Genomic DNA, 23,279 nt, shown 5'->3' with positions numbered 1-23,279 from the left:
AAAGTTGTGCTTCATAAATAAGTGACATGAAACCATGGTAGGCTGAGGAATCTTGTGGTTGACCTGAATTTGATTGATTTGGTTTGAATGGCTTGTCATGGTTGAGAGGTAAAGAGCACTGGACTTGAGCTCTGGTGTTTCTGCTCAACAGAGCGTGGTGTTGGGTCCCAGTTGCTGCACTAGTGTCATTGAGCAAGATATTTTACTAAAATTGTTTGTCCTTTGGATGGGACATTAAGCCAGAGGTCCTATGTACAAGGATTAATTAACTCGCTTGTTAACTAAAGGGATCTACCAGGGCTTGTTGAAAACAAACAACAAAACACAATATCTGACCTGTTGAACAACATAGAGACAATGTAGTACTGCCTCTTGTAGTGGAGTGAGATCTGAATCAGACAATGATGGAATAATGAAGACAGATACATCAGCCTGTACTGGGACTGACACCGCACACTGCAACACTGTACACAACTTCTGCAGATCAGCTGCGATAAACCTTGGCTTGATGTGATCAAACAAGGGTGGGAATATCTGCACTAGCGCTGTTAAGAACGGCTGAGTTGGGAGTGAGTTGGCCGTGCGAGAGCTTGGTGGTGTTGTGCTGGTGATACCTATGCTATGCCATACACGCCATGCAATCGCCCACATCGCTGTGTCATCAAACGTGTCTTTATTGCTTGTTGAAGACGGAGTTGCTGTGGCGCCATTAACTTGCTTCTTGTGGTCTTGGACAGAGTCTTTATGGTTGTTCCTCTTGATGTGTTCATCTCCTGGGATGGGGAGGTCATTAGCCAAGCCCGTAGCAACCTGATTAGAAGACTTGAGTGACTTTGGCATCTTAGCTGGTTGAATCTGTAAGATTTCTTGAAAGCTCTTGAGGGCTGCTAGAGATACTTCACTGCTTTGACTCAGTGACGAGGCTTCAATGTGCTCAAGAAGTAACGCCCAGGCACGTGGAAAATCACCTGTGGAGGATAGTATTAAACTTGTAACCATGCTGTAAATCCAGTTGGTGATTGTATCACCCAGCTTTAATACGAATTTCATTTCAATGGATGTTGACTGCACTTGGTTACTTATGTCAAGATTTGTGAATAACTCTTTTCTGTCCGACAGATTCCATACCATTTACATTGTTCCAGCCTATTAAGCCAATGTAGCACAATGCTGCGTTACAATGAACATTCTTTTATGATTCACTGCCTTGCGAATACAAACACCTGCGCGCAGCTGCTCGCGTACAATTAATATTCATTAATGGTTCACTGTCCTGCGAATACAAACACCTGCGCGCAGCTGCCCGCGTACAATTAACATTCATTTATGATTCACTGCCTTACGAATACAAACACCTGCGTGCAGCTGCTCGCGTACAATTAACATTCATTTATGATTCACTGCCCTGCGAATACAAACACCTGCGCGCAACTGCCCGCGTACAATTAACATTCATTTATGGTTCACTGCCTTGCGAATACAAACACCTGCGCGCAGCTGCTCGCGTACAATTAACATTCATTTATGATTCACTGCCCTGCGAATACAAACACCTGCGCGCAGCTGCCCGCGTACAATTAACATTCATTTATGATTCACTGCCTTGCGAATACAAACACCTGCGCGCAGCTGCTCGCGTACAATTAACATTCATTTATGATTCACTGTCCTGTGAATACAAACACCTGCGCGCAGCTGCTCGCGTACAATTAACATTCATTTATGATTCACTGTCCTGTGAATACAAACACCTTTACAAAATGCATACCATTAGAAAGAGCATATGATTCTAAACTGCTCACAAAACGTTTGGAAACTTTTTTTAATCAAGTATATCTTTATTAATTATTACTCCATTTGTATATGTTATATTGTCAATGCAAAGCTGAAGTGGTTCTCTTTAAAATGATACCACATTTGCAATGATTACATGATACTGAATTTGGCTACATGAATAACCATTAGGTAAAGTCACAAATCAAATGTGCCAAAATTATCACTTTCTTGAAAAAAAACAACTTGTTTGGGTATTTACTGAACTTCTTGTCTCATTTAAGTGCATTAAAACAGTAACATTTCTTACTTGTTTGAATTAGTGCCAACTTGTTTGTTCACACAGTAACAAAGAATTGCTATTTTTCGCACATTTGAATTGTGACTTTGTCTCATTCTCATTAACGTGGTCAAGTCCAGCATCATGTAATCATTGCAAATGTGGTATCATTTTAAAGAGGAACACTTCAGCTTTGCATTGATAATATAACATATACAAAGAGAGTAATAAATAATAAAGATACACTTGTTTGAAAAAATTGTCCTAATTTTGTGTGAGCAGTTAAGTTTGCCTTATATTGCATCCTATACCACAAGTATTTTCGTTTTGCATTGAATCGTATGTTTGTTCATGTTTCATTGGCACCTTGCGCCCATGCACGTACCCGCTAAAATTGTATAAATTTTGATGTAACATGTGCGCACATACAAACCTGTGTGTCCAAAATGGTCTTGTTTACATCAGAAGAGCTTACAGTTAACAGTAAAACGTTGCCCTTGAACACAAGTACAACAGAAACGCAAAGCAAAAGGTTACATCTTGACCGCATTTTTTTTAGTGAAAAGGTATTTATTAATGGGAATAACAGTAGGAGTGCTGACCTAATGCGAGTAGTGCATGCCTCCATGTGTTGAAGACTCTAGCTACCCCAGCGAGGGTAAGCACTTTAGTTTCTGCCCATTGTTTCTCAGCCGTGTCTCTAGAGTGATGAATCAGAATGTTACCACTCACAACACCTTCCACTTTATCCTGACCCGCTGTTCCTGAAAGCTTCTTCACTTTGTCCAGTAAAGGGAACAGCACCTACAGAGAGTAAAGGAGCAGAGATTTTAAACTAACCATTAGCAATAATATGAAGATTCTATTTTGGAGCGTTTAGGTTGGCTCAGTGGTTTCTTTCCTGCCTTTCGACCCAGTTCGAATCCCGCACCAAAGCCTTTTGTGTAGATTGGGTTTTCAGTCTCCAGCTTATTGTGTGAATTTTTCTACATTTGTTTGTCATCTTGTCACAGTGCTAGTCGCTTTTAGGGTCCCTTAGTTTCATGGCCAGAAAGGTATTAACAAAAATAGCAGAGTCATTTCTGGTGGCCAAGTCATTACAGTACGGTTGGATTCCCAGTCATAGGAATTATTTCCTGGAGCAAAACACTGAACTATAATTACTTCTCCCAGGAATAAATGGGTAGCTATAAAAATGGTACCTACAATAGCTTTTATAAAATTTCTAACAGTTCTATTGCATAGTGCAGCACTTACCTGCCACAGAACAATCTGCCATGTTGATAGCTTGAGGAGTGCTCCATGAGCACTGATGGTAGAGAACAGTGTCTGTCCACCACTCTTCCTGACAGCGGGTCGGGGGTCAACGCAAAGATCAGCCAGTCGGGAATACAGGGTCAACCACAGAGCATCAAAGGGAGGTACTGGTTGCTCACAACCCTCTGGCTGAGCCTCAATGTCTTGAGATTCCTTCTCTAGACCCTCACGGATCTTGTCTCTATTCTGGTAGAGGTAGTCTGAGATGTTCCACTGTGGAGGAATTAAGACAAATGTCAAAATCGCACAATACTTCTCTTGATAAAAGGTTGTATCGTAAATTTGGGTGTGATCCCTGGCTACATGGCAGCTAACAATTGTATGGCTTCTGACTGGCACGTCTCAACAAAGATATTGACTACTGGCGAGACCCCTAACAAAGGACTGAATAACTCAGATGGTGCGTTAATCTGGAAGTCGTTGGTTCGTGTCACGCTCCAGTAAATTTTGTTTTACTAAACCCAGAAAGATATAACAACAGAATGTCCTTACTAGGAGTCCCACAGCAGTTAGACTGATATTCAGCTCTTCTTGCTGGAGACCAAACTTAGCTGCCGTTGTGACACTGATTTGCAGGCAGTAGCAAGGCATGATAGGAAGGAAGTCTGTGACGACTAATTGCAAACTCTGGAAGGCCGTCCTGATTAGACTTTCCCTGAGATGTTTGGAGACAATTAGAAATCTGTCAAAAACTTCATTTAATGGAATAAACATCAAGAATAAGTTATTACAAACTGCCTACAAACCCAAATTGTATGCATAGTTAATGGCCTAGGTTCCGACCCTAGCAGAGTCTTTCTCAAAGGAATAAGCGTAATTTATTTTTAGAAATACATAACAAATTATCAAATTTGAATGTTTGAAAATGTCTGCCTTGCACAGTTCAACTTCAAATAAGATTTTCTCAAAACATATAATTGTTATAATTTGGTTAACTCTTACAGAGGTGTGTATACTTAGTACTTTCCCCGATCCTATGAACAAAACAATTATCAGGTATAAAAGTGTGTTACTACATGGGCTGTTTGGTCTCTTTAGAAACGTTGTAATAACTATGAGCGCTGAATGTATTTACTGTTCTTACACCCTTGTATTTGGAGAAACCCTGCCTTACCCTTGATCTTAAACCCTGCCTTACCCTTGATCTTCAGTGACAGCTCCGATCACCCCTAACACCAGCGGCCATCCATGAACCATGGTCTCACCATTACTAGAAAGTAACTGATGTACACATTCTAATTGTTTCTGTCTGATGTCTGCATGTGGGATGGAGGATAACTCCTGCAATGGACCCAACAATAGTGTCTGCAGTCTCTGACAGGGGGACAATGAAAAACAACCAATAAATATGACATTCTGGAAGTATAGACCAATCTCGTTTCCCCAGGCTTGCAAGCTACAGTGATTAAAAGGAAACACTCACCAGATTCTGATGTACAGGAGGTTCATGTTTAAATCCCAGGGATGCCTTGACTAACGCTGTAACTGCCTCAGCACCCCAACCTCTCATCCTTACATGAGGATGACTACACACCTCAAGGAGGTGAGCCGTTACAGGGCGCCATAATACCTCCATTCTTGACATATTCACCAAACCCGTCTCCAGCAGCTTTGCAACCGCAAACAATGAGGGTTCCTTAGGAGCAATGGCAACAGTTTACAGATTTATAAAAATGGTTTGATCCAGTCTGTAATTGTTATGCAGTACCATCAGGAACACTGTCCAATGGAATGAAGACTTGGTACAAGACATCATAAGAAACATATTTCAAATGCAATGAGTCAGATTTTCTATCAGGATTTATACAAGGTACAAAATCCCTGTTTTTTTTCTTCTTGGCATAGTCGATGCAAAGACTCATTTAGAAATATTACATTTTGTATTCAGAAGGAATGCCCTGCAAGGATAACACAAGATATTTAAGATAACATTTCACTCAAATGAAGCAAATTTTGAGATGAAGGTAGTGAAACCATGTGAGTTCAAAAATGTTGACTTTGAGAATGTGATTGCATTGGAATGTCTCTTGCTAAGCCCCTCAGGGATTTAGGAGAAACTTAACTGTTAAGATAAAACAAAAAAGCCACTTTGTAATCCCTTCTGAAGTCTACACACAGTCTTCCTTACTCTGTTAGAGAAGGCCATATCCATTGCCTCAGTAGACAGTTTACACAATGCATCAATCAGATGGTGTAGAGCCACATCATCCAAGTACTGGGAGCTCTCAAACAGACGAGACAACATGGCAGAGAGTACTGGCAGCTCGGCCATGACGGCCGTCGTGATGACCGTGTTAGGAGCCTCGGCTGCACTGCCAACCTTCAAGCTACCCCCAGCGGCTGGCTTGAGACCCAAGATCCAGACTAGATGTTGGAGGGTAGTGAGGACCAGATGCCAGGCAGTGCCTAGTATGGATCCATGGCAGTGAGCTAAGCTCAAGATGGCACGCATACACTGGATGTTCTTGGCCGTTAGCTGAAACAGTAATAACAGATTGAGAAACTGGTTGGTTGTGTATTCAACAGGATTACAGTTTCTAGGATCCCATCATTATCATCAGAAATGCAAACTCACTTGAATCATTCAAGAATATGTTGAAGACTCACTTGTTTGGTCGACAGTAACTTTTATTTGTATTGGGCCATCTTTGATTTTTATTTGATCTGTGTTGGAGAAATCCAAGCGCTTTGCATCCTATGAAAAAAGGGGCTCAATAAATGCCAGCTTATTTTGTTTTATTATCATTGATTGACTTTAACTAGGGAACCTCAGAAACCTATGTAACACTGTGTGAGGATGACTAGCAATCCCCCGTACTAAGTTAACATGTGCCTAGTTCCAGCTACATCATGTCTTGTTTTACTGTACAACATAAGACACCTACTGTGTCTTACATTGATGAGTCAGGGTTGAGATTGGCTAATTCATTGTAGGAGAAGAGCTTCTGGATCTGAATCTTTTTATTTACTCTCAGTCTTAGGATTGATGCAAAGAAAGTTATTCTTTGCATCAATCATAAAAGTAAATAAAAATGTTTACAATGTTACACAAAAATGTTATCATTGTTTGAGGGTTTGTTTGAGAGCATCATAACCCTTACCATAACTGGTCCTTGTTGAGTACCGACCACCGTTGCTAGAGGGGTGCCTACTGCTACCACTTGATTCCTACCATCTGTTTCATTAGATCCACCTTCAGCTGCCTGGCTGCCTTGAAGGAAGTTATCGCGGCTGTGTGATCGCATATGACCTATAAGAGAAAGATGGACTTTGTTTAATAGTTAGTCAGCGATCTCTCTTCCTCAACTCCGAGGACACTGGTTCCACTCCTGCCTCGGTTCCAAAGCTGTAGTATTCACGACGTGGCTTCCTTTACACAATATCTTCAAATGCAAGCTCTTCTCTTCAAAGGGTGGTTCGGATCATACAATGAGAAAATGCATTAGTGTTGGTTGTTAAACAAAGGTAGCAGCTATGGCTTTGGCTTGGTCACCTCATCACTGTACATTGAAGTATAGGTTGTCATTGGCAACACCCTTAGTAACAGCCGTAGCCATAGCTGCTACTTCTAAAACCTACCTCTTGGTTGATTAGATGGTGTCTGTGGTGCAGCTATATTGAGTACAGTCAGTGCGTAGTGAGGAGGTAAAGACGCCTTACACAGAGACGTCACAAAGGCATCCCTAGGCACTGTAAGGCCCAGTTTACCACACAAGCTTGCGTATAACTCCTGTGATTTCAAGATGGATTCAGTAGCGGATTCCTCCATGCTGAATGGAGTCAAAGGAAACGAAGGTTGGTTTACATCAAACCTTTCTACTTCTCAAATTCAAAACATCAGTTTCTGGTGAGGGTATGTTTAATTCAAACATTTGGTAGCAATTTTCCTTTAGAGTTGGTTTACATCAACCCTTTGTACTTCTAGAAATCCAACTCTCTGTTGAGGATATGGTTAAGGACAGCTGGATGTGAAAGTACTCTGAAAATTTGGTAGCAGTTTCCTTTAAGTCTCGTCCTCAAATCCTCTGAACCTTTGTGGGCTATAGTTTCAGTGATGGACTTCATACTCTCTATCTCAGAATGAAAGGACAAGTCTATTTTGATTGCCCAGATGTCAGAGGGCAGACTGTACAGGAATCATTCTAAAGGTCAATTCAAACTATGTTTTTTAGTCATTGGTCCCCTCCCCCCAAACAGTGTAACACAATTTTCTTGTTTTTCTATTGATGTTTGTTGTTGAGCATAACCTTGGTAGGTTTATAGACGGAAAACGAAAATGAAGTGTTTGGAATACAGTTTATGAACTCATGCAATTATAAATTGGATAACCTTGATATATTAAATGACTAATTCAAAAGAATGCGGTGATGAAAAAAAAAGTAAAATTAACACCATTGTGATTTTGGGATTTAGTAAACTCAAGATCACTAATGAGGTTTGAATAGGATGGAATTTCAATGTATGAGAATTACATGAGATAAATTTGTGCATTACACACCATGGTATGGGAAGCTTGATGACAATGATTTATCAGTGACTATACCATGGTGCTTTAGAGGGCTCTTTGAACCATCCCCAGACTAACCATCTGAACCATGAGAGACTTTGGAACGCTAGGTGGCAGCAGACTTACCAGCTCAATTTTCATTGTTTACATAGTTCTGAGCATGCGCACATTACCAAGAAAAATGGATTTTAACTGGTAAGTCTGCTGCACCAAGCGTCCCAAAAGTCTCCCATTGCTAACCATTCAATAGTGCTCAAACATGCCCTGACATTAGCCACCTAAACCATGTTAACACAAACATTGATCTCTCGACCAAAAGCTGACTTTTACAACCATGCCATTTTACTATAAATTTGACAAACAACTCGTTATAAGGTTACATACAAACAGCATTCAATCCATAGCAACTGCTTATTTTCAAGTTGGATGACTAGACAAACAAAATAAACACCCCTAAATTCACCGCAAACTGTACATGTTCACATGCAAGAGCCAAAACTACCATGACATTGTAAAAATGTTTATAAAGTTGGTGAACATTTCAACCATGACAACCCCACAGTGATGAACCCAAAAACCTCTTCCCTCGTGGTTAATTAAGTGCTAATTGATTAAGTGCTAGTCAATTGGCACCTCAGGTTTACCTGTCTGTATGAGCAATAGCAGACCGTAGGTACATACTCCAAAAAGGCTCACTGTAAAAATGCATCATTAATCTTAATACCAAATCCAGTGTAGTATATAACTCATGAATCGGACTCAAGCTTAAATCGAGTCACATTTTTTAGGACTCGGACTCCAGTGAAATTGAGTCACATTGTTTAGAACTTGGACTTGGGGCTCGAGGTCCCGAAGGTCAATGATACAGACTTGGAGTCACAATTGCAGAGTCCAAGTTCCATGTCACTTGTAACTCAGACTCAATGTTTGTGACTCTGGACAAAATCGACTAACAATGTTGTTAGTGCAATATTTTAGTTTCCTCTCTGGTTGGAAAACAGTTCAAAGACTTTTAATCCCAATAAACTGTAGAAACAATGACAAGATCTAGTGCCCAAACTACAGCAAACTACAAACAAAATAACACATCTCTCTATGCTATATAATTTGATGAAAGCATCGGCCTACTAATGTTGATCATCTAACGAAACAAGGGATTGGGATATGAAAAGCAACTTTGCATAATTAGTTGATGTTGATTACCATGCATCAAGGAGTAGAGTTAAAGCTGCAAGGACACCACACCAAGATGAATTCACAATCTCCTCCCACAGCAGACGAAGACCTTCAAGTAAAAGGAACCATTCAGTCAATAAAAAAGATTAAGACACAAAACACAGAGCAGCAAAAACCTGTCATGCTCTCAAGATATTGTGAGGTTTGCAGAGACACCATGATGGCAAAAGTCTGTCTGCGAATTCAGTGCTTTAATCGTCTCTAATGTCTCTAACGAGTCTTCAATGGTTTCTTTAACTTGAGTCAGATTGGTAAATTTCCAGGAGCTTGTTCCAATGGTGTGGGATACTAATCTAAACGCACTAGTCTGACCAATTGGAATGGGATGTTGTAGTCTAATGATAATCATGTAGCATTTTAGTCAGGAGGTAAAGAAAGTTCTGATGTTGTAGCAAAGTGTTGGTTCATATCCCGTCATGGCATGTGTGTCTGGTGTTGTGAACCCAGACCACTCATCGTGAAAGAGAAGGGGCTTGAAGATAAGGGGCTTGCCTCGATGTTTCTGGTTTAGTTTAGCAGCAAGTTGTACCATCCCTAGTGGGTGTTTTGATGCTTTTAAATCATTCCTTCTAAACAAATCATTATTCCTATAGTTTCACTTTCTCAGAGTGCCTTGAGTTTCTTATTTGTAGATACGTGTGCTACATAAGACTCAGGTATTATACACTTACACTTAAGGTTTGATGGGATTTTTAGTATTGTAGGCTATGCCTTTTAACACCCCATATCCATTTTCACTCTGGCATCTGTCAAAGCTATGTTTGAACTGTTTGTTTGTCCTATAATTGACCACTTTATTTTTATTAAGAAACTTTCATGGTGTTCTAATGTAAGACACAAATGCATTTGCTATACCTTCATCAACCTGCAACAAGAAACTATTAGCATCTTCCTCCTTCTCCTCAGTAGATTCCTTCTCCTTGGTTTCTGAGTTGACAACATGAAGCTCCCTGTCTCTAGCTTGATTGCGCAATCGACGTTCCTCTCCTTGCATCTCTTGAGTCACAATGGTCGTCACGCCTTTAACCACATCCAAGAGACTCGCAAAGGCTACTGAGATGGCATAGCCCTCTGGTATCAATGGTGCATCAGCTTTATCTAACATCTCAAGACTGAGGAAATAAAATGAGGGGAACTGAGTGAAAACATCTAACTGAAGGAGGTCTGCGATAGCACCATGTGAAAATCTCTTTAGAGTAGTGTTGGTTCTGAAAAGAACCGGTGGTTAATGACTCAGCGTTTCAAGTGAAAATGCTTTCCTGTCAGAGCTTAACTTTGAAAACAAAATCTATGGTTGATTTGTATGTAAAGTTTGAAGGTTACTTGGGTTAGACAGGACTTTGTCAAATTGTAGGGTTGGATTCTAGTCATCACATTTGAGTCTCTGAGATAGACATTTAACCATATGGACATTAAGCTGTAGGTTCAAGGAAATGATGTAAAAGAACCGGCTTCACGTAGTGTTAAGAGAACGGACCTGCCCCAGTGTTTATGGCATAGTCCCTTGCAGATTGCATTGCAGCAGATTGCATTGCAGCAGATTGCATTGCATCACCTTGCAAACACTTATATTGTGCACACAAATAGGTCTCATAATTCCTCTGCCTATCTGTTCAAAAGTTAATGAGTGCTTTGAGATGCTTGGCCAGTGTAATTTAGAATTGAATGTTAAATTTGATTAATGTCTGTATGAATCATGTATGCCTTTTCATTCATCACTTCCCCATACCCGAGGTTCTTATCAAATGTGACCCACTCTGTAAATAGGAAAGTTATTGGTTGCAAAATATTGTGAGTGAGAGTGGGAATCCTTCATATATTTATTGTCTGAAGAAAACAGAATTGCGCTTTTTAACAGGTTCCAGCATTTGAACATGTACGAGACACGCAGTCTATAAATAACTTACAAGACTGGTTTGGAGTATGAAACGGGTAGAAGTGGTATCCAGACTCCTTTGTATGAGAATGCTGTATGTGGTGTTACACTGCTACCGCCTAAATTATTGACAGCTTGCATGGAGGAGGTACTTCCCATCTCTTTGCCCTGTTTATCAGCTTCAAAATCAAACACAATTTACCATTACATTCTAATCCAAAAATAAAAACTCACAAGTGGTTTTTGAAAGAGTAAGTTGAGTTTGCAATTAACCAATCATACGACCTACCAAAAATAATTATATCTAATAGTTCATCATATTTGAGGGAAAACAGAAAATTTTAATGATTGTTTTATCAACAATCCTATGCATGTGTTTTCAGTTTGCGGTAAAACCACAAGTATATCTACTTTGCGGTGTAGATTTTGTTGTAGGTCCCTAGTTCCCAAAAAACAAAATCTCCCCAGCAAATTAGATACACATGGTGTTACCACAAACTAAACATTCATTGATAACTCACCATGCAGTGCATCAACAACTATATAACTCGGTTCATTGTGTTTACTTATAATATTTCAGTAAACAATATATCTCTGAAGGATTGACAAACGAGTAAATGTTAAGGTCAATGTTTAACTCATGTGGTCATATGTAATGTTAATAACCATGTAGTAAGTGTCGTGACCCTGCAGATCTTAGTCTTGAGTCTCAAATCTTGACGTACCAATCTCATCTTGAATCTATTTATATTAATTATTTAATCAGTGTCGACACCTCAGGTCTCAGAAAAGGTTTCAAACAGTCGGGTCTCGGTCTTGTCTTGAACCTTCATTATTACACGTATTTGCCCCGTCTACTGGTTTGAACTTTTAGTCCCCATGACTAGAGTTGTAGATAACACTTACATATAAGAGAGGATTGTCTCTCCACTACAGGGTTAACAAACAAGGATTGGATGAATGAGCCAAGAGCGTTGACGATATTAGCAAAGATCTTGGTTGAGTGAGGCTTCATGTCATAACTCTGGCAAAAACACCTGCAAAAATACATAACAAATGCAAAACACTATGTTTACTAATTACTCTACACACTTCCAGAGACTTTTTTGAAACAATTCAACTACATGGGTTGTGTATGGCAATCAATCACCAACATAACTATAGTGAACTGAGTTGACCATATCATATTGCAGGTTGGCATATTGCAGCTTGTAGTGCCAGTAAAGACAAGAAGGCACTGCAAAGCTTGTTTTAAATAATTAAAAGCAAAAAATGTCTATGTCTTTCTACTGACTGAGTACTAGATGAGGGTTGATGACATACCTGAGTAGTTTAGCTTGAGAACATAGCTTGTACATGACTTCTAGTGCTAGGATGCGCTGCCACATACACTTATCACTCTCCATAAACTTGACAAGGAGAGACAGAAATATCTCACACTCTGTCACCTGTACACAGAAATAAAAACATATTATAGCAATAATAACAATAATAAATATAAGATTGCACGCAGTGATCATCAAAATGAACTCAAAGCGTTATCAGACATGGCGCTACAGGAGATAGGAGGCAGGTTTTTTTTTTTTCCCTTTCTAAGTTAGATAAGACGCGCCTTATACACTGGAAATTACGGTACTTACCAATAATGTGTAGTACTTGTTAATAAGCACTGAGACCACCCTAAGCAGTCTCATACTGATAGGGAACGAGGGTTTCTCAGGACTAGTAGGAGGTGAAGGAGCAACTATTCCCTGACGATGTTTAATAACAACATCTTATAAGCAGGATGTCTTATTATGGTACTTACCAATAATGTGTAGTACTTGTTAATAAGCACTGAGACCACCCTAAGCAGTCTCATACTGATAGGGAACGAGGGTTTCTCAGGACTAGTAGGAGGTGAAGGAGCAACTATTCCCTGACGATGTTTAATAACAACATCTTATAAGCAGGATGTCTTATTATGGTACTTACCAATAATGTGTAGTACTTGTTAATAAGCACTGAGACCACCCTAAGCAGTCTCATACTGATAGGGAACGAGGGTTTCTCAGGACTAGTAGGAGGTGAAGGAGCAACTATTCCCTGACGATGTTTAATACTAGGTGAGAAGAGTTTGATCACCAGAGGACACACACGCTCCTTCAAGAGGAAACTAAACTCCTTATGCTGAAAAGAATAAGATAACCTACTTATGTCAAGTCAATACATACGTAATCATAATTAGAATGGCTTCTTAAAGGTATGCATCGTTGTTTGTAACAGTAGATATTGTTAGGTTATTTCAATGTCGATACTATGTTTACATACGTACAAAGTTGGCAAATGTTTACTTTGTCCTTTTGGTTTAGTACTTAGATGTAAAATCTTGCAGCTGCTTTGGTTTCTAAATGGTTTAGGAGACAGCACCAATAAGACTGGTCTGCCTGGCCTCATGCTTAGAGATAGCGCCCTTTAGGGTGCAGTCATTTGGAATGTATCAAACTCAAGCCAAACCATGAGGGGGGTGTGTATACGGAGTGGTTGAGGACAAGCCCAGAGAGTAATGATCTGAATGAATTACTCACCCTTAAGAATATCTGTGGAAAGCTGTTCAGGACTGACTCTAGGAGTTCCAGACCAAATGTCCTTGTCATTTCAGTCATACCAGACAGCCAGTATGGATGGTCACCATTCAGGAGATAGCAAAGATCCTGTCAATACAGAAAACACAACTCTGACATCAGCAATAGATATTCATCTTTGAGGGCAAGGCCATTTTCATTTTGCAATGGGCACTTCCGTTTCTCTTTGGATTAGTGTTTTCAGACAGCTTTGCAAGTATCACTTGGAAATCCTCACCACGGTGTTTACCTCCATCTAGCATTGCCAGCTATGTCTTGTGGCAAGTATTCTGTCGAGTCCACTTTGGTTTGATATTCACTTGTTAGTGCTTCCTTGTAAACAAGTTCAACAGTGCATTACTAAGTAACCTGCTTTCCAATGTGAATTTCCTCATGTTACTTTATTGTTGTTTATAGAAGTTGTTGTGTCACTAATATAACTATTTGGTTGGTATGATGTGAGCCTTTTCATACATTGAAATTTCACAGGGATATATATTGCATACTGGATTATGGAAGTGTCATGCCAGTAGTAGAAAGTAATGACTGTGGTACAGTTTGTGTACCTATTATATCAGAACGAATAATTCAGCATTGACTTATTATAGGAAACTTTGCCAAATTAAGTTCTTGTTTTGACCAAGAGCTTTTCAACTTGTCTGAAAGACATTACCTTTGATGCAAGCCCATTCAAGTTTTAAAAATACATGGTAAAGTCTGCCCTTTTGATTTATGACATAGCTAATGGATATTAGGGTATTATCTTATCTACTGATTGTCACCTGAAACAAATGACAATTACTGGAGCATAAAACCAACTGATCAGGATTGAGTTTTTTTTTAAAAGGTCTGTGTTTTCCTGTTTTACCTGAAAAAGTAAGTAAGCATCCGTAGCACATGGCCGGAGTGACTTGGGTGCTGCCTTACTGCTTGTACTGCTGGATTTCAACTTCTCCAAATCAACGTCAGATTCAGCTCCATCTGAGACAGAATGACAACATTAACGGTCCTACTATTGGTTCCATTCTCAAAGGAGTTGATTAATCACATTCAAACCGTTTAACAGCACAGGTTGTGTTCGTTGGTACAACTGTGCACTGAACCAATTGGGTACATGGATTGTGTAGATGCAGGCACTAGATTCCATCATATTGCAGGCTGGCATAGTTTATCCATCTCAGTGGATGATATTGGATTTGAGGCATTGCATAGTGAGGTATCACTATTTGGTTTGCGGTAACACAATGTGTCTATCTACTTGCTGGGTATATTATGTTCATTTGAGAACTTGTCTGCAGGTCCATTAGTGAAGCATACGTATTTGGGATTTGAGGCATTGCATGGTGAGGTATCAAAGTGTTTTGCGGTTTCACCATAGTCAGACAGTAGTTTAAGGTAGCAACTGCCTACCAAAGCAACACACATGAATTCAGAATTCATAAATCTTTACCTGCATTTGCATCGTCTTCAGCCAATACCCTCTCCATGACAATTGAGATCACTTGTTGTACTATGGCTGATGCTGTGTTACTTGTTGTATTGTCTTTTGAAAAGTGAAGTCGGAAACACACCACGATTGCCTGCAAAACAACAAGTCAGGTTTTATTGTAGTGATCCCTTACCAAGTACAGCTTTGATTATCTTCAATGGATGAATTTATTTGCATTGGGGATAAAGAATATTAAATTTGGTTTTACCCATATACATCAATGTGTGTTAGCACTGAATACTCAGTACTTTCCTCAAGCTCTGTGGAAAAAAACACAGGCATATTACTCGGGTGGGATCCACAAAGAATCATTTGTCAGTTGGGCTAGAGAGTATACCGATGGGGGAAATACCATAAGGAAATCATAACAGAGCTATACAAACAATAGCAGACTCACCCTAGCAAGTGCAGGTCCCCTGACTATGGTGTTTGAGGTTAGGATGACTACAGCTGTTTGTAGGACTTTTAGATCCTCAATACCTCCCTCCATTAGATTCCACAACATGTTAATCACATTGCTAGCAGCTCCCTGTAAAAGTCGGATTCATTCAATACACATACATTGTATACCAAATATTAAACTAGATGGATTATACTTTGTACTTTATTACCCATACACTGATATGTATTTAGCACTGTACTATCCGAGTTCTGTGAAAACGAATCCACAAGCAAATCACTTGGATGGGATTTGAACCCATGACCTTAACAACGCAGGAACATACTGAGAATACAGTGCTTATTTTAATAAGCACTGTATCGGTGTATAGGTTAATACAAATTATATTCTTGATGCAAAACTAGCATCTATTAGATGGATGTATACTTACAACAGATAGCGCTTCATGAGTGATGAGCCTTTGAACCGAACCGAGACATAGCTGGACTATTTTGAGGTTCTTGGTGTCACATCCAAGAAGAAATGGTTGAAGGATCTCACCACTGCACGCTACAAGTGCTGAAAAAAAAACAATTAACAAATTGTCTTTGTAAAATTATGCTGTACCAAAAATACTTTGGTCAAATTTTAAAAGAATTGCCTTGGTAAAGAAAAAAACTTGCCCATGGGGTTAATTAGGAAATAGATTTAAGTGTAGGTCGTTCATATTAGAACTGTCTACATATTTATCTACTGCTGAAGAGTAGGTTAAAAATCAGTTCAAATAAGAACTTCAACTGTTGTTGTTTGTTGTATTGTTTTATTTTTATTTGATTAGGTTTATAAAATTTAGGAGAGTACCATGACCAAGTTAGAACTTGCCCTACTTCTGCTGGGTAGTTTTAGATAATTTGGAACACTACTTAGTTCTGTTAATTAACTTATTGTCCTGCTGTATATTTACTACCTCAAAAGTAGATAGGACAATTTTGTATCTTAGAACAATCCAGGTCTAGAATTTGCAAATTATACAACTCACATGGAAGAACTATGTGCAGGTAGCACCCCCTATGATTTACCAATCAAGCTTACCGGGCAAAATGTTTTTATTCCGTGCAGCGATGGTTCGAATCTTGAGTATTCCCGCTTCTGCAGCCTGTTTAAATCATAATAAAAATACCAATGAGTTTTGTGATATGTACAATAAGACCCCTTGCATGTACAGTGCAACGCCACCATGCACAACTTTCAGCCAATGCTAGGTCTTACTTTGACCTCAGCGAGGTTGGGCTTGTGCCAGGGGTCAATAAACTGGTCATATAAGCCCCGCCCACTTGTTCTGCAATGCATTCATGGTTGTGATTGGTCAACGCTTAAAGGATGTAAGTCAAATTTCTATGACCTGTACATACTATATAAGTTATGGTAACTTTAGATCATTCTACCTTACACAAAAATGACTTTGAAGTGGATCTAAAACAACAATGATATTTCATAACACAAAACACACAAACCTCCTTCACAGGCGGAAATTTTCTTTTGCTTTCATTGGAGAGACCACGTAGATCGGTTTGAAGGTTCTCAACGAGACGTTTAGTCACGACTGTCTCTCCGGCTCGGCCTGCCATTGTTTAGATCTGCTGTGAAATTAATTCAATTAATAGGTTTCAGGTTCAACAAATAGACTTGTCTCAATTTGTCACAGTTACATGTGTTGATTTACCTGTGTACAACATGATTCGATACTAAGTTCAACTTACCTTTTAACTGTAATGGAACAGTGTTATTTGCAAAATTATCTCAACTTTGAACTTTGACTAAGTTCAACTTACCTTTGAACTTTAATGGAATAGTCTATGGTCATACATTGCACAGCTCTTTTAAATTATTTAGCAAGGGTTGTATAAAGGCTTTTTATAAAAAATGCCCACAGTAAAAAATCCTTTAGGCTGCCTAGGCAAGGAACAAATTTAATTTGCTAAGTGTAATGTAGAACATTAGCAGAGGTTGGACTGCAAAATGACGGGATGGTTCAGTATTGAAGGCATTGGTAATTATTTGGGGATGCGGTGGATAAAGGAAATGTGAATTTCAGTATGTGCCACAAATTGAGAGTGCCATACTTGACATTTCAAAGCTATTGCCCAGTGGCAACACACTTGGATGAAACTCAGTATGGCATACTATGGAGGTAGAATAAGAACTCCATGGGCATACTCAACATGTATCAATGTTTGACTTTGAAGTAATGATCACATCTGAAAACCATAAGTTTGAATTATATTGTGTGTGAATAATTGTAAAATACAAGCATTTTGTAAACTATTGAGGAACAATGGATTCTATCCTAGCATAAACATTATCATAATTGTTCGTCATGAATGCATATATTATTTATTAATGCACTACACACAAGTCCTTTTGGCTTTGCCACATGATGGGCAAATTGACAATCCAGTTTTTTATTTTTTTTTATTGAAAACTATCATTTTATTAATAATTATTAATAATTATGTCCCCTGCCCCTATAAAGTGTTAAGTATCTCCCTTTTGAAGACAATATTGAACAGCAAACAAATAATTGAATTACTTGAATGATGATTTTGTTTAATTTTAGAAGCTAACTTTTGACTTGTTGTCATCTTTGATTGATCAAATCCTTAAAATCTATGCAACAAAACAAACATCAACAACTTATTAAATTAGTTAAGTTATTTTTAATTCAGGGAAATCGTTCACACTGTGTTGCCAGCGACTCCTTGATTTTTCCACAGACCGTTAAATGACTTTCATTTCAACACACTATGTGATTCAGTACCTAACTTGTCATCATGCTTACATTACATATCGTATCTTCAACTTAAAAAGTTCAAACTTTAAATTAAATGCAATTGAATGTCGGTTTGCATTGCAGTCGCCCGCCGTCGTGTTTACAATTTTTACGATAAAAATGATCGGCAGTCATTTTTAATATAACAAAAATACTCTTGAAGATCTCAGTTAAAATCGAAGGCATCAAACCGAAAAATAGCTTAAATCAGGGCCGAAATTTACCTTTAATTAAGAGTTACTATCATGCCCTTCCACCTTCCTCCCTCGTCATCACATAGGGGCGGCCATTTTTCTCACCAATTACCCAGAACACCGCGCGGTTTAAAGTCCATTTTAGTAAACTGGCCACAAGTCCCCCAGTCTTGCCGATGACATGACGCAGATAGCCTCAGCCTTATGTAGCTAGGATAGGCCTACGGTGCTAGTTGTTTGTTATATCGCCTCACTTCCTGGCCCCGTGGCTATGGCGCTGTGAGTTGTTGGGGAATGACTAAAAATACAAGACCCCAATACCGTCACTAACCCAGGCCCGTAACCAGGGCCCCCCCCCCAAACTCCCCCTAAAGTTCGCTCCCTTAACAAAAATCCACATCCGCCCATCCCCCCCAACAAAAATAGTGGTTACGGGCCTGGACACCCATTCCCCCTACGCCAACTGGAAAAACAGTCCTAGGCACGCCCCTTAGCTGCCGTTAAAGTTTGGTTAGAAGGATGGATGACGATCTCTTGTCCATAGACTGTGCAAGTCTCGCGCGGATTTGTTGTGGTCCCAACCTTATGGAGTTTTACGTTGGGGAGATTTTGTTTCGTCCATTACTTTAGTTTAATGTAGTTTATGACCATAAACATTACATATGTTGTTAAAAATGTAATACTAATTAACATCATATATAAAAGTAAAAAATAAAGCCAACATAATAGCGAGAAAAACCGATATTTCAACTTGACCTCAGGTCAGGTTACTTGGTGAAAATTAAGAATTTGTGCCTATCTCCGATCACGAAATTTACGCAGAAGCTTGTTTTTGTCGCGCGGGGTGACGAGCCTTTTCATTGGTCGTTTAGGCGTCGGCCTCCTCTTTAAACTGCGTCACGCGTTTATCTAACGCCCTTGCGACCATCGTGCGTCCGCGTATAAACCAGCTTTGAGTAGTTTCACATTCGGGTATAGATTTACACAAGGGGTTTCAAAAAATTTAAGATCAAACAAACATCCTTGTCCCAGAGTTTTACTTTTGTCTATACATATACTTTAACCCATAATTGTGTATGTTTACAAAGCTAAAACTAATTTAAACAAGCTCTACAGGGTATTTTTGTTGTTCAGATTCGGCATTAAGAATTTGATTCATAAAAAAAATAAAGTTATTCAGTTATCGTGTTTTCTCGCTCCGGTGCGCGCGAGACTTGCACAGTCTATTCTGAGCCCTTCTGATAATATTAACCCCCCCCCCCTCACAAACATGTGTAGTACCCTAGAGTTTACCCCCCCCCCCCAAAAAAAAGGGAAAAACCTTGTCGCTACATCCTACATCAGACCCCCCCCCCCGGCCCCTCCCCCGAATTACTGTCTTTGGGAGCGCTAACATTGTCGTGCATTCATGGTTCAAGCTCAACCAGCGTAAGTAATCATTCAAATTACACTGAACTCCGCCCCCCCCCCTTTCCTGGCAGACTCAGTAAACATCAACAAAACACAAACATCGGAGGTGTGCATCTATCGGTTGGGCCATCTAAGGACTCGAACTAAAGAAAGGCATTCAACTCAAATGAGAACAAAACAACACTCAGATTGATTTTCCAGTACAAACTGCAATGTATTATCTCCATATAAAACTCAATACAAATACGTTTAAAAACATTTATTGAATTAGTCTACTGAAACGAAACTTCAATAAATACGAGTATATTATTGTAAAGCTATATTTATGCAGACCGAAATAAATAGTTTATAGAAATAAAAACTATTTCAGATTGAAGTTAGTTTTAGATTTTCTAATTTTAATTTCAAATTTGAAGTTTATCTGTTATTCGAAAAACAAATAGCAAGTTGGTCTCAAGTGTTGTAAAGAACATTACTTTTAACATGGGGGTAGGCTTTTAACGTCCTACAACATTGGTTATGCTGGTCGGAACAAAAATACAACGTACGTGAGTTTCTTACAAAGTACATGTTTCTTGGTGCATTAAAAAGTTCTTCTTTGTAAACCTTCTTTGCAATTTTTTTTCTTTTTTTTGACAAAAGCTAACAAGAAAACTAATTCAGATTCAAATCAAACTAAATAATTATTTTTCCACCGAAACGTCTACCCGAGGTTTCAAATCATAAAACCTAGACTATCTATAGTATATTCTTCTTGACTACATATAGAGTAGTGTATGTTGTCATATACTTGCCGTATAAGGCCCATAGCTTTTGGCCCTCAGACATCAAAATCAATATTTGTGAAATCAATTGTGTAAGAATGTTGTTCATAATTATCAAAACTGGAATTGTCGAATTCATTTTCATATCCTCATCAGTTAGTAAACATCATTCTTTATGTGTCATGAGGCAACGAACTTCTTTTTTTTTTCAAGTGCCTAAACGACACAATATTAAACAAACACTGAAAATCCCAAACGTGTTTTTAAGCAGCACAAAAATCTAACACTCGTAATATTATATTTTTCTATGAAATAACCATAAAACCACAAAATAAAACGACCACTGAAAGTCCGAAAAAAGTGTCAAAAATGTACCTGTGCCTACATCCAAAACCACAACTGTGAACCCACTTGTCAAAATAATAACTCACATTTGAAATACAGTCAGTTGGAATAATATACTTAGGCTATTTATCCACATTGTTCTGAACCTATTGTGTTAGTGAGCTATCGTTAAAAGAGGACATACTCATTTTATACTTCCACGATGTTGAAGTTATTTTGTTATTGAACCATACGGCTGTGCTTGGTACATGACTGGATTGGTTTTGCAAACGGAACAGCAGGGTCAAAACGCACATTACATTTTGTATACAAAATGCAGTGCGATTTATGAGGTCAGGGTTATGGATTATTTTTACGGGTTGAGGCAATAATTATATAGCACAATATTTTGCTTTGTGCAAAGCGTGTGTTCAGGTATAGTGATGGTATAGGATAATATTATTATTGACAATAATTTCAGGTTATGAACTTCAGCTTTGCATTAGATTACCATTGGGACCAATATGATATTATCATTGATGTACTTTAAATCGCCAGTGATATGTTTTTATACTATAAATAACATTGGAATTTTTAAAACGCATTTCAGTATAGCATAGCATCAAAAAATGTCAGTATTTCCAATTAGTGAACATGTGCATTCAGTGGTCCATGAGTGCACCTGCCGTAGCCCGTATTTTGTCCAGTGATTTTACCCAAACATTGGTTAGCGAAGAAGACCTTGATGTATAAGTCTAAGTTCTATCATCCCATATCTCAGTGCGGCGAGTGGTAGTCTAGATGACGCAGATGACCCATTTTGTTTCTTGAAGATGTTTGGCTCCAGGCCAGGTATTCATTTTGTGACAATTCAAGGTGCTGTGTATTGTTGCTTGCAGTACTGGTTCATTGTGACCGATCGGTGACCCGTACTCTTGACCCATTTTAAGGTTGACGCAGTGAGGATAATGAGGGTTAGTTTTGTTGTGACAGCCTGGGTTTCCGTCTCAAAATGAAGAGGTCTCATCCGAAGGCCGATTTTGATAGAGTTGGGTGAAACTAGGAAGATGTTTGGCGAACATTGTAGAACTACTTTGTAAGACATAACTCTTGTAGAAGAAGCACACTTTAGATTACCCAGAAGAAAAAACGGCTCCATTGATGAAACATGTTGCCAATGAGTTTCTTGTCAAAGTAACTCCAGTTACTTCTTTGCCGTGACTTTCTTCTTTCCCTTGGTCTTGGGAACACTCTTTGTCACCTTCTTCTTAATAGCAGCCGGTTTCTTGGCGACCTTTTTCTTGGTCACACCTCCCTTCTTGGCGATCTTGACTTTAGAAGCAGCAGGCTTCTTCTTGGAGGGAGTACTTCTTCGCGGCATTGTTCAAATCTGGTTCTTGTAAATCAAGAGAGAGAAAGATGTGTTGATCGAGCTGCAGTGCATCCAACGGTCAACTGTGTTTATGCTTAGATTTTGATTGTGTCCCTGTATTAGAGGGGACGCTATACGCTAACTGACGCGTACACATCAACCGTGTATTGCTTTCTATTCACTCCATCGCCGAGGTCAATTATTGTTATGATCTGAAACCCATTCAAATCTGCCTTTGTTCGACATCCTTATTGGTCGATGGTTGCTATAGTGGTTTAGCGTCATATGCTTGTGGGAATTTCTCGACCATGTCCATCAAGGAAAAGGCGGGAGATGATTCAACCGAAAAAGGCGCACAAAACACAAACAACAATAATATTGGTAAACATTTTCACACACGTCAAAACGGCTCAATATGATACCAGTAGGCCTACCGTTGATACCGTGTATGAATTAGGTGCATTTTAGCATGGCGAAAGTGACTTCAACATGACAAGATCATTGGTTTTGCCGTTTTAAACAAAAAACAGACAATTAATTTGCATAATGTCACTGGACACTAGATAAATACTCTAAAAACTTACCTGGTAAAGAGCAAAGCACATGCACAACAAATTAATGCAATAGTTTTTTTTTTCTTTCTTTCTTCTCGTGCAGCTTCGATGACCTAGTCAAAATTTTCACAGGTTTGACATTTCTATGTACATTGTACATACATGTATGTTGGGAAGTGAGAATACTGGTCTTTGACAAAATAATAACGTACCAAAACGTGTACAGTGCCTACTCTAACAAGATAGCCATTACAATTTTAATTTTCCAGTCAAACGGTTTAAATCTTATTTTGAGAGTGGAAGCTCGGTTTGTATAGTTCAATATGTATGGTGGGCATGCATCCTAGAATCTTTGGAGTTTATTTTTGTAT

General features: G+C 38.9%; 1 protein-coding gene across 3 annotated transcripts in view; it reads right to left on the bottom strand.

Annotated features, from left to right (window-relative positions):
- LOC117307387 (protein MON2 homolog) overlaps positions 1-18,577 on the bottom strand; it is a 34,588-nt gene extending 16,011 nt beyond the window's left edge. Inside the window, exons 1-24 of one of the 3 annotated variants that reach the window (XM_033792123.1) lie at positions 18,515-18,577; positions 16,975-17,100; positions 16,553-16,616; positions 15,912-16,039; positions 15,479-15,610; positions 15,043-15,172; positions 14,461-14,573; positions 13,557-13,682; positions 12,964-13,158; positions 12,313-12,437; positions 11,896-12,026; positions 11,021-11,168; positions 9,969-10,225; positions 9,081-9,162; positions 8,522-8,572; positions 6,950-7,140; positions 6,472-6,620; positions 5,499-5,846; positions 4,794-5,006; positions 4,509-4,684; positions 3,863-4,025; positions 3,311-3,583; positions 2,656-2,857; positions 337-968 (exon numbers count right to left, since the gene is read on the bottom strand). In XM_033792123.1, the coding sequence (XP_033648014.1) occupies positions 337-968; positions 2,656-2,857; positions 3,311-3,583; positions 3,863-4,025; positions 4,509-4,684; positions 4,794-5,006; positions 5,499-5,846; positions 6,472-6,620; positions 6,950-7,140; positions 8,522-8,572; positions 9,081-9,162; positions 9,969-10,225; positions 11,021-11,168; positions 11,896-12,026; positions 12,313-12,437; positions 12,964-13,158; positions 13,557-13,682; positions 14,461-14,573; positions 15,043-15,172; positions 15,479-15,610; positions 15,912-16,039; positions 16,553-16,616; positions 16,975-17,088 (4,143 nt within the window). In that variant the 5' untranslated portion in view covers positions 17,089-17,100; positions 18,515-18,577. Of the gene's footprint in view, positions 1-336; positions 969-2,655; positions 2,858-3,310; positions 3,584-3,862; positions 4,026-4,508; positions 4,685-4,793; positions 5,007-5,498; positions 5,847-6,471; positions 6,621-6,949; positions 7,141-8,521; positions 8,573-9,080; positions 9,163-9,968; positions 10,226-11,020; positions 11,169-11,895; positions 12,027-12,312; positions 12,438-12,629; positions 12,747-12,796; positions 12,801-12,963; positions 13,159-13,556; positions 13,683-14,460; positions 14,574-15,042; positions 15,173-15,478; positions 15,611-15,911; positions 16,040-16,552; positions 16,617-16,974; positions 17,101-18,514 lie in introns of those variants that run through there. The other 2 variants (XM_033792126.1, XM_033792124.1) reach the window with 2 other exon arrangements.
- Between the last annotated feature and the right edge of the window lie 4,702 nt (positions 18,578-23,279).

This window comes from Asterias rubens, chromosome 2 (genome assembly GCF_902459465.1).
Source record: "Asterias rubens chromosome 2, eAstRub1.3, whole genome shotgun sequence".
Classification (NCBI taxonomy): Eukaryota; Metazoa; Echinodermata; class Asteroidea; order Forcipulatida; family Asteriidae; genus Asterias; species Asterias rubens.
This window is presented reverse-complemented; position numbering and strand designations above follow the sequence as displayed.